The 12,332-nt window shown below is 40.5% G+C and overlaps 1 protein-coding gene across 1 annotated transcript in view; it reads right to left on the bottom strand.

Annotated features, from left to right (window-relative positions):
* Window positions 1-7,851: 7,851 nt before the first annotated feature.
* TSG101 (tumor susceptibility 101) overlaps window positions 7,852-12,332 on the bottom strand; it is a 44,551-nt gene continuing 40,070 nt past the window's right edge. The window contains exons 8-10 of the mRNA XM_072725444.1: window positions 11,268-11,470; window positions 9,378-9,617; window positions 7,852-8,191 (exon numbers count right to left, since the gene is read on the bottom strand). Of these exons, the coding sequence (XP_072581545.1) occupies window positions 8,102-8,191; window positions 9,378-9,617; window positions 11,268-11,470 (533 nt within the window). The 3' untranslated portion in view covers window positions 7,852-8,101. The remainder of the gene's footprint in view (window positions 8,192-9,377; window positions 9,618-11,267; window positions 11,471-12,332) is intronic.

The following is a 12,332-nucleotide window of genomic DNA, read 5'->3' as shown; positions in this document are numbered from 1 at the left end:
GGAAATAAACGACACCCTGAGGAAGAAAAACCTATGTTTAATTGGGGTTCCCGAGGGCGCTGAAAGGGCCAGAATATGTATTTGAACAAATCCTAGCTGAAAACTTTCCTAATCTGGGAAGGGAAACAGGCATTCAGATCCAGGAAATAGAGAGATCCCCTCCTAAAATCAATAAAAACCGTTGAACACCTCGACATTTAATAGTGAAGCTTGCAAATTCCAAAGATAAAGAGAAGATCCTTAAAGCAGCAAAAAACAAGAAATCCCTGACTTTTATGGGGAGGAATATTAGGGTAACAGCAGACCTCTCCACAGAGATCTGGCAGGCCAGAAAGGGCTGGCAGGATATATTCAGTGTCCTAAATGAGAAGAACATGCAACCAAGAATACTTTATCCAGCAAGGCTCTCATTCAAAATGGAAGGAGAGATAAAGAGCTTCCCAGACAGGCAGGAACTGAAAGAATTATGTGACCTCCAAACAAGCTCTGCAAGAAATTTTAAGGGGGACTCTTAAAATTTCCCTTTAAGAAGAAGTTCAGTGGAACAATCCACAAAAACAAGGACTGAATAGATATCATGGTGACACTAAACTCATATCTCTCAATAGTAACTCTGAACGTTAATGGGCTTAATGACCCCATCAATAGGCGCAGGGTTTCAGACTGGATAAAAAAGCAGGACCCATCTATTTGCTGTCCACAAGAGACTCATTTTAGACAGAAAGACACCTACAACCTGAAAATAAAAGGTTGGAGAACCATTTACCATTCAAATGGTCCTCAAAAGAAAGCAGGGGTAGCCATCCTTATATCAGATAAACTAAAATTTACCCCGAAGACTGTAGTGAGAGATGAAGAGGGACACTATATCATACTTAAAGGATCTATCCAACAAGAGGACTGAACAATCCTCAATATATATGCCCTGAATGTGGGAGCTGCCAAATATTTAAACCAATTAATAACCAAAGTGAAGAAATACTTAGATAATAATCTTATACTTGGTGACTTCAAACTAGCTCTTTCTACCCTCGATAGGTCTTCTAAGCACAACATCTCCAAAGAAATGAGAGCTTTAAATGATACACTGGACCAGATGGATTTCACAGATATCTACAGAACTTTACATCCAAACTCAACTGAATACACATTCTTCTCAAGTGCACATGGAACTTTCTCCAGAATAGACCACATACTGGGTCACAAATCAGGTCTGAACCGATACCAAAAGATTGGGATCGTCCCCTGCATATTCTCAGACCATAATGCATTGAAATTAGAACTAAATCACAACAAGAAGTTTGGAAGGACCTCAAACACGTGGAGGTTAAGGACCATCCTGCTAAAAGATGAAAGGGTCAACCAGGAAATTAAGGAAGAATTAAAAAGATTCATGGAAACTAATGAGAATGAAGATACAACCGTTCAAAATCTTTGGGATGCAGCAAAAGCAGTCCTAAGGGGGAAATACATCGCAATACAAGCATCCATTCAAAAACTGGAAAGAACTCAAATACAAAAGCTAACCTTACATATAAAGGAGCTAGAGAAAAAACAGCAGATGGACCCTACACCCAGCAGAAGAAGAGAGTTAATTAAAATTCGAGCAGAACTCAAGGAAATTGAGACCAGAAGAACTGTGGAACAGATCAACAGAACCAGGAGTTGGTTCTTTGAAAGAATTAATAAGATAGATAAACCATTAGCCAACCTTATTAAAAAGAAGAGAGAGAAGACTCAAATTAATAAAATCATGAATGAGAAAGATCACTACCAACACCAAGGAAATACAAACGATTTTAAAAACATATTATGAACAGCTATACACCAATAAATTAGGCAATCTAGAAGAAATGGACGCATTCCTGGAAAGCCACCAAAACTACCAAAACTGGAACAGGAAGAAATAGAAAACCTGAACAGGCCAATAACCAGGGAGGAAATTGAAGCAGTCATCAAAAACCTCCCAAGACACAAGAGTCCAGGGCCAGATGGCTTCCCAGGGGAATTCTATCAAATGTATGTTTGTTTGTTTGTTTATTTATTTATTTATTTATTTTTAAAGATTTTATTTATTCATGAAAGACACACAGAGAGAGAGAGATGCAGAGACAGGCAGAGGGAAAAGCAGGCTCCATGCAGGGAGCCTGATGTGGTACTTGATCCTGGGTCTCCAGGTTCATGCCCTGAGCTGAAGGCGGCGCTAAACCGCTGAGCCACCCAGGGATCCCTATCAAACGTTTAAAGAAGAAATCATACCTATTCTACTAAAGCTGTTTGGAAAGATAGAAAGAGATGGAGTACTTCCAAATTCGTTCTATGAGGCCAGCATCACCTTAATTCCAAAACCGGACAAAGACCCCACCAAAAAGGAGAATTACAGACCAATATCTCTGATGAACATGGATGCAAAAATTCTCAACAAGATGCTAGCCAATAGGATCCAACAGTACATTAAGAAAATTATTCACCATGACCAAGTAGGATTTATCCCCGGGACACAAGGCTGGTTCAACACTCGTAAAACAATCAATGTGATTCATCATATCAGCAAGAGAAAAACCAAGAACCATATGATACTCTCATTAGATGCAGAGAAAGCATTTGACAAAATACAGCATCCATTCCTGATCAAAACTCTTCAGAGTGTAGGGATAGAGGGAACTTTCCTCGACATCTTAAAAGCCATCTACGAAAAGCCCACAGCAAATATCATTCTCAATGGGGAAGCACTGGGAGCCTTTCCCCTAAGATCAGGAACAAGACAGGAACAAGACAGGGATCCACTCTCACCACTGCTATTCAACATAGTATTGGAAGTCCTAGCCTCAGCACTCAGACAACAAAAAGACATTAAAGGCATTCAAATTGGCAAAGAAGGGATCCCTGGGTGGCGCAGCGGTTTGGCGCCTGCCTTTGGCCCAGGGCGTGATCCTGGAGACCCGGGATCGAATCCCACATCAGGCTCCCGGTGCATGGAGCCTGTTTCTCCCTCCGCCTGTGTCTCTGCCTCTCTCTCTCTCTCTGTGACTATCATAAATAAATAAAAATAATAAAATTAAAAAAAAAAAAAAAACAAATTGGCAAAGAAGAAGTCAAACTCTCCCTCTTCGCCGATGACATGATACTCTACATAGAAAACCCAAAAGCGGGGATCCCTGGGTGGCGCAGCGGTTTGGCGCCTGCCTTTGGCCCAGGGTGCGATCCTGGAGACCCGGGATCGAATCCCACATCGGACTCCCGGTGCATGGAGCCTGCTTCTCCCTCTGCCTGTGTCTGCCTCTCTCTCTCTCTGTGTGTGACTATCATAAATTAAAAAAAAAAAAAAGAAAAGAAAAGAAAAAAAACCCCAAAAGCCTCCACCCCAAGATTGCTAGAACTCATACAGCAATTTGGTAGCGTAGCAGGATACAAAATCAATGCCCAGAAATCAATGGCATTTCTATACGCTAACAATGAGACTGAAGAAGGAGAAATTAAGGAGTCAATCCCATTTACAATTGCACCCAAAAGCATAAGATACCTAGGAATAAACCTAACCAAAGAGGTAAAGGATCTATACCCTAAAAACTATAGAACACTTCTGAAAGAAATTGAGGAAGACACAAAGAGATGGAAAAATATTCCATGCTCATGGATTGGAAGAATTAATATTGTGAAAATGTCAATGTTACCCAGGGCAATTTACACGTTTAATGTAATCCCTATCAAAATACCATGGACTTTCTTCAGAGAGCTTGAACAAATTATTTTAAGATTTGTGTGGAATCAGAAAAGACCCCGAATAGCCAGGGGAATTAAAAAAAAAAAATCGTATCTGGGGGCATCACAATGCCAGATTTCAGGTTGTACTACAAAGCTGTGGTCATCAAGACAGTGTGGTACTGGCACAAACACAGACACATAGATCAATGGAACAGAAAGGGAACCCAGAAGTGGACCCTGAACTTTATGGTCAACTAATATTCGATAAAGGAGGAAAGACTATCCACTGGAAGAAAGACAGTCTCTTCAATAAATGGTGCTGGGAAAATTGGACATCCACATGCAGAAGAATGAAACTAGACCACTCTCTTTCACCATACACAAAGATAAACTCAAAATGGATGAAAGATCTAAATGTGAGACAAGATTCCATCAAAATCCTAGAGAACACAGGCAACACCCTTTTTGAACTCGGCCACAGTAACTTCTTGCAAGATACATCCACGAAGGCAAAAGAAACAAAAGCAAAAATGAACTATTGGGACTTCATCAAGATAAGAAGCTTTTGCACAGCAAAGGATACAGTCAACAAAACTATAAAAGACAACCTACAGAATGGGAGAAGATATTTGCAAATGACATATCAGATAAAGGGCTAGTTTCCAAAATCTATAAAGAACTTATTAAACTCAACAGCAAAGAAACAAACAATCCAGTCATGAAATGGGCAAAAGACATGAAGAGAAATCTCACAGAGGAAGACATGGACATGGCCAACATGCACATGAGAAAATGCTCTGCATCACTTGCCATCAGGGAAATACAAATCAAAACCACAATGAGATACCACCTCACACCAGTGAGAATGGGGAAAATTTACAAGGCAGGAAACAACAAATGTTGGAGAGGATGTGGAGAAAAGGGAACCCTCTTACACTGTTGATGGGAATGTGAACTGGTGCAGCCACTCTGGAAAACTGTGTGGAGGTTCCTCAAAGAGTTAAAAATAGACCTGCCCTACGACCCAGCAATTGCACTGTTGGGGATTTACCCCAAAGATTCAGATGCAATGAAACGTCGGGACACCTGCACCCCGATGTTTCTAGCAGCAATGTCCACAATAGCCAAACTGTGGAAGGAGCCTCGGTGTCCATCGAAAGATGAATGGATAAAGAAGATGTGGTCTATGTATACAATGGAATATTCCTCAGCCATTGGAAACGACAAATACCCACCATTTGCTTCAACATGGATGGAACTGGAGGGTATTATCTGAGTGAAGTAAGTCAATCGGAGAAGGACAAACAGTGTATGTTCTCATTCATTTGGGGAATATAAATAATAGTGAAAGGGAATATAAGGGAAGGGAGAGGAAATGTGTGGGAAATATCAGAAAGGGAGACAGAACATAAAGACTCCTAACTCTGGGAAACGAAGTGGGGGTAGTGGAAGGGGAGGAGGGCGGGGGGTGGAGGTGAATGGGTGACGGGCACTGAGGGGGACACTTGACAGGATGAGCACTGGGTGTTATTCTGTATGTTTGTAAATTGAACACCAATAAAAAATTAATTTATTAAAAAAAAAATAAGGTTAACTTCTGGGCAGCCCGGGTGGCTCAGCAGTTTAGCGCCGCCTTCAGCCCAGGGCGTGATCCTGGAGACCTGGGATCGAGTCCCATGTCGGGCTCCCTGTATGGAGCCTGCTTCTCCCTCTGCCTGTGTCTCTGCCTCTCTCTCTCTCTCTCTCTGTCTTCTCATGAATAAATAAATAAAATTTTAAAAATAAATAAAGTTAACTTCTTATGTTCATGATTTCTTCTAACTCCACAGTGGCTAAGAGATGATTAAAAAGAAAGGATATAGTTCTTGGCATGTAACCCTATCTGTAGCTGATTTAATGGAAAGTATTTTGAAGAACCTTAGGAGAGTACATCCAGTTTCCATTGTAAGGTAGGATGTTTATGTTTGAAAAACCATTTAACATTAACATAAAATAGGGATAAAAGAACATTTGTGAGGAACAATTACTTTTTGAGGTTGATCTTGTATCTTTTCCTAAAACCTATTCTTTGTTGCTGCTAAAATAGAGAAAGGGGTGGTGTTGGTGGTAGAGGGGCTTATCTTTGTAGACCTTTGTCCTGGTATTTATTGCATTTAATTACATAAAAGTTTAACTCTACAAATATCTGATAATATTGGGCAGCATTGTGGGTAGATCTTGCTCCATTTTGAGTTGTTCTCTAAGAGTTCCAATTATGTCCAATGGAGAGACCTAAGAAAGAATCGCTAGTTACAAATGTACTCCGAGTCTCCTGGAGAAGGGGAAGTTGAGGCCTGACGAGTCTCCTGGAGAAGGGGAAGTTGAGGCCTGACGTAAAACTCTGAATGTGATAGGTTAAAGCCAAATGGACTCATATCATTGGGAATAAAGTAACTGAAATTTTGAAGTGATTCCCTGATAGGAAATTATTTGAGGGTAAGGAGAAAGGAAAAGGAGAGTGGTTCTCAGCAAAAATGGCCAGAGCTTGGGGCCCTTGTGGAAAGAGGGCTGATGAATTTGAACAATAAAATATGTCTAACCATCTGTTTTAAATTGTTCTCTGTCCTCTTGGTCTGTTTTTCTGCCATAAAGCTGTTAAATACTCATTTACCCAGCAACTGTTGTTTTTCATGTTGTAGACCTTTGTTAAAAGAAAGAAAAGGAATAATTATTAAACCTTTACTTGCAGAGCCTCAGTGGAATAAAAGAAGTATTCCTTAGTGTTTCTTATGTACTGGGAGAGAAGGGTTTTAAAGATCTTGTAAAGGTAATAAAGCTGACCCCCCAAAGAGGAGGCTCCTTTGAAAAAGAGTACAGAAACTCTTTGGGAAATTCTGAAGGAGCCAAGTTTTAAAGTTGCTTAAAACTTCCATTTTGAAGTTAAGGAAGGAGAGACAGTAGTTATAGGATTAGATATGTCAAAATTTTGAACCAACTTAAATTCCTGTTTGAGCATCCAGATGTCGGATGATACTTCATTTTTATAATTTTTACATTTTACATTTTTACAATTCCTTTGTGACTAGCTCTTGCCTGTTTGTATGTGTTCGTGTGTGTGTGTGTGTGTGTGTGTGTGTGTATATATATATATATAAAGAATGATGTGTTCAAAGAATGATATGTGTAACATGTGTTTGTACAGTTTCTAATTCTTTTGTTCTGGCTGGTTGATACCTATTCATTCATACACTATTTCTCTACAAGGTCAAAATGCATGCGTACGCAAAAATAACTAAATGGTAGTTCCAATCCTAATACTAAATTAAACCTTGATTTGGCCTTACTTTTATTTCGATAATTTTTTTAAGATTTTGTTTTTTTAAGTAATCAATACGCCCACTATGGAATGTGAAGTCACAACCCCCAGATCAAGAGTCACATGTTCCACTGACTTAGCCAGCCAGGCACCCCTATTCTGGTAATTTTTATAAAAGATCTAAACTGTATAAACCCTTCAGTGATGATTGGGACCAAGGTGGGCATTCTTTTCTTGAAAGAAGTATTAGAGTAGGCTGCCTGGCTTCCTAAGTATTTTGAAACATCTTAAATTGTACCTTTCTTTGTAACCTCATGAATTTTCTACCTCATTTTGACAGAGAAAATTCTATTCTACCTAGATGAGATCTGCATGAACCACAGCTCACTGGTGGTCACAAACTTGGCTACAAACGCACTCACTCACTCACCAGGAAGACCGACTTCAAGTGACAATAAAAGCAGGTAGGCACTTTACCTTCCTATGTAACAAATTCTCAGGTGTATAGCTTGCCACTTGCCACCCTCTTCCTTTCTTCTTGATGAAAACAAGGGGCCCATGTAGAAAGATGGCTAGTTCTGCTTCAGTCAAGCCTAGAAAGGTAACAAATCTAGGCAAGGACTGGTAGGAGGGTACTACCTATGACCTTTCACAGAAAAAGTCACTCAAATTCCTCAAAAAGTTAGATGTCTATCTGTTATATCCCATATTAAACAGAGTTTGCTTTATATGCTACAGAATAAATAATGCTAAATTTTAACTTGATGGATATTATGCTGTTTGATAAATCAAAAATCGAGTTTCTTAGTAAGACTTTAATTTTTCCTAAAAACGTTCAATAAAGAGAAAAATTATGCAACAAATTTTATTTAGCATAGTCAGTCCCAACATTCAGCACAAAAAGTTTACAGAGGATAGAAAGTGCATTAATAAAAGCCAGTCTTTACCAAAAGAAAACAGAAAATATATTATTGATTCAAAATATTTTACACTTGAATGATAAACTGCAATAACTTATTCTGGGCACCTACTGATAAGAGAAAGAAAGAGAAGAAAAGAATGCTTTAAGAAGAGTTCAATCTCCAGCTGATATCAGAGAAGTCAGTAGAGGTCACTGAGACCGGCAGTCTTTCTTGCTTTTTGCATTAGTGCCCTCAGCTGGAACTGTTTACGAGACAGAAGACGCACATGCTGGGAGGGGGGAAAAAGTTTCAACAGTTTAGAATGGATTTGACTCAGGCATGAAGTATCAGACAGTTTGTAACCTAGATGGGATCTAAGAACCCTAAACTCCTATCAACCTTCCTTTGGAACCAATACTTCATTACATGTGGCTTTTTAAACTCACTTGATTGATGCTGGCAGGTTGTGTTAAGGAAAGTTCCCTTCTGAGACCCTATGAAGGATCACATTACAGGGAAAGCATCACATTACAGGATCTGGCTTGGGATTTTGAACTATATCCTGAGATATACCAAGATACCAGGGAAACTTGAAGAAAGTTACATAAAACTATGATAACTACAACTATCCCCAGTTGTCAAAAAGCAGGGGAATCAGCAGCATAAACCAGCTTTTGGCCAATGCCTAGCAACAGCATATATCTCTTGCTCTCTGGGTGCACCTTTCCCTAAGCTATGGAACCCAAGGAGGGGACACAGAAAGGGAGTCTTGGCTCTCTGACTTATACCCTGACATTTGTGTGCTTGCATCAGGTCCAAGACTGATTTGGCCACTTAATCAGAGTGAGAAAGACAAGATCAGTTAAGTGACCTGACCAGCCTTGCATGTGTACTGAAGCACCAGCAGCAGCTGGATCAAATATCCAAAGGGTGGCCACTACTATTCCTAAAACCATGCTTTTCATGACCCAACAGAGAATGGTACCCCAGACTAGCTCATTACATCTTCACGTCTGTATAATAGCATTAAGCCAGAAACAAGAAGGAACTATTCTCTGGTACGAGCAGGGCAGCCCAATACTTTGCGGGGCTGTTTGATCTAGGAAGATGGGTCTAAAATCATGCAATTCTAAGAAAATTAAGAAGAAAAAAACAAAACAGAATCCCAAATGGGTGGGTCAGTGATCTTAATTTAGATGGTGTATGACCTAAAAGAACCAACAGCAATCTGACTGTATCTCCTAACCGCCCCCCCCCCCCCCCCCTCCCCGGCACAGTAGTAAGAAGAATTACATGCAGCTTCATGCTGCCTGGGGGGTGGGAGCTGCAGCCACAGATCTCACTCCCTCACTTTGGGAACACAAGGAGTTTTAACTTCCCCTACAAGGAAAACCCACTTGGTTTGTGGCTTTCAAGGTCAATGCCTCTAAAACTTGAGTTCTGAGATCCTGGAAAGCAGACTGAAGAAGACATACCTTCAGGAAGACATCCAGATCTATTACTCCCCGCCTCAAGGCTTCTCCCAGGTAAAAGATAGTGTCTTCAATAGCATTTTCCTCTGCATACAGATTTAGGATCTGTTTGTATAGTGGGGCTGTGGGAATGATAACTTCATCAATATCATTGTTTTCAGACTGATTTTCCATTTTCTCCAGAGCAGAACTGAGTTCTTCATCCTTCTTTCTCAAAAGTTCTATGTTTTTATCGACCTCAGCCTGAAAACAAAACAGTCCAAGCATGAGGACTTTATACTTACTGTACATAATTATCTGCTGGTCAAAAATCTACAACTCAACTTTACCAAAACAGACCTGTGAAATAAAAAGGCGATACTTAAAACAACTCATGGTTGAGATTAATGTTTCAAATAATATACTGGCCAAAGGGGACGAGGGGTGATGTAACATGCTGAGAACAGAATATATATATATTTTTTAAAGGTTTTATTTATTTAATCGAGAGAGAGAGAGAGAGAGAGAGAGGCAGAGGCAGAGAAGCAGGCTCCATGCGGGGAGCCGGGTCTCCAGGACCATGCCCCGGGCTGCAGGCAGCACTAAACCGCTGAGCCACCCGGGCTGCTCAGAATAATTTTTTTTTAAGATGTTATTTATTTATTTATTCATGAGAGACACAGAGGTAGAGACATAGGCAGAAGGAGAAGCAGGCTCCCTGTGGGTCTTGATCTGGTGACTCTGGGATCAAGCCCTGAGCAAAAGACAGACGCTCAACCGTTGAGCCACCCAGGCGTTCCAGAACAATGTTGAAAATACCCTGAGCGCTTCCAGTGACAGTGATAAGCTTGTCTCTTATTAGTGATAAATGATGTTACAAACTAAGCCACCAGACAAGACACCTTCTAGCAGGAGGTTCCTTATGTGAAAATCATAAAAGAGGTCTTTTTTTCCAAACAAATGGGCAGCTGCTACAGAGAAGGAACTTTCCCGTCTATACAGAAGATTAATCGATAGAACCCCAAATACCTGAACTTTAGTTACAAGATATTGTAGGTGGTGCTTGTGGGCTCAGAATTGTACTGCTGTCAATTTCCTGAACTTTTAAAAATCGCTGGCTACTACTGTGAAGTTGACTTTACATACTAGAACCATTCTGTGAGACTAATGGGCACACACAAACCACTGTCCCCAGAGTCCTCAGACACATTTGTTGGAATAACTTCTGCATGGGAATGAAAAGTGGTGAGTGAAGCTGGCACTTAAATTATGCTAGTGCTTCATCATTAAGTCACATGGGCACAACAGTCTGATAAAAATGTGAGGAAGTGGGCAGCCCCGGTGGCACAGTGGTTTGGCACCGCCTGCAGCCTAGGGTGTGGTCCTGGAGACCCTGGATCAAGTCTCACGTCAGGCTCCCTGCATGGAGCCTGCTTCTCCCTCTGCCTGTGTCTCTGCCTCTCTCTCTCTCTCTCTCTGTCTCTATGAATAAATAAATAAAATCTTAAAAAAAAAATGTGAGGAAGTTTACAAGCTAAAAGCTGCATACACTACGGATGACTGAGTACAAGGGCTCCCTGACCCTTAAGTGTGAACCCGTGGTCTGAAGATCTTCATCATGGCTTAGAATTCTCTCAGATTCTTATTTCCTGGTTACATCAAGCACTGAAACAATCGTCCTTGGAGTCAAACCTTGTCCCTCAGGATGAAGCTGGTCCAAGTAGAACTGGTCTAATTCCCCTCCAACTCCCAAACACCAAACTGCAAACACAGGCTCTGTTTCTAACAAAGCTATAGAGAAGCTAAATGCAAATGCTTAAAGACATGCAGAATTTTCTCTTACTAGACCCACAACATCCAGGGTAACCAAGGTGTAGATATCTAAAAGTTGCAACTGTTCAATGAGTTACTTACCACTTCTTGATCTAAACGGGTAACCATTTCTTCCAGTTTCTGATGACCTTTTTTCAGGTCTTCCTCTGTTCGTTTCAAGGCATTGAGCTCTGCCTGGGCACGATCCATTTCCTCCTTCATCCGCCATCTCAGCTTGTCACTGACTGCTGAGATGAGAGAGGCTCGGATGGTGTCCTCGCTGATAGTGCCGTCCCTACTGGGGCCTGCAAGGAAAAAGGCAGAAGCTACTGGCTTAATTTCCCATGCACTTCCTATTCCTTTCACAGGAACCTTCCAAAAACAGGACAAAGTGAGTTGACACTTTCAAAGTGGGAGGAAAAAAATTTTATAGTCAATGTTATAATTTCATCAAAAATAACATTAAAATCAGAGTTGAGAAATACTTTCCCTGAAAGGAATTACTATTATTAATCCATATTTACTTGCCTTCTGTACTAACAGGTGAAATAATCAGCTATTTTCTCAATGAGGCCAGGGCTGTGTCCCTACTGTTATTACTCGATCTTCAACAAATGGGACAAATTTATACCAAAGAAAAACATTTGATTCAGGCCAAATGCATTGTCTAGTTTCACTGCTAAGCTGAAGGAGACAGGAATCTACTGCAGAGGCCAGTAAGAGGATTGAGAATGGGCAGTTTCCATGCTGTAAGGTTAATAAGGCTTCTTCCCTTCTACATGACTTACTCCCTTTACTCTTTACCCAAAGTAAAGAACAGATGAGCCAGAGAGAGTGATGTACAGAAAATTCAACAAATGATGAACTTGTTTATTCTCAGATTTCTTACTATTCTCTTTAAAACATCCCTTCTTCAGTGTCCTACAAAATTTCCTTGCATATTTCAAATCAAATAATGAGCTGATTAAGAAAAGAATGTCTAAAAGGCTCCTGAGGAGAAAGGTTAAGAAACACTGCTGCGATCCGTCTGTGATTCTTGCTTTTCTACCGGATGTTGTGCTGCTACTGTAAACTTGTACTTGCTGCCTTGTCACCACACGCCAACCTCATCCCCAAAATTATGGTATACGTTTCCTACAACAATTAAATTATACTAATCACGGGATC

Source organism: Vulpes vulpes, chromosome 11, assembly GCF_048418805.1.
Source record: "Vulpes vulpes isolate BD-2025 chromosome 11, VulVul3, whole genome shotgun sequence".
Classification (NCBI taxonomy): domain Eukaryota; kingdom Metazoa; phylum Chordata; class Mammalia; order Carnivora; family Canidae; genus Vulpes; species Vulpes vulpes.
Note: the sequence above shows the minus strand (reverse complement) of the source record. Positions and strands in the feature narration are given on the sequence as shown.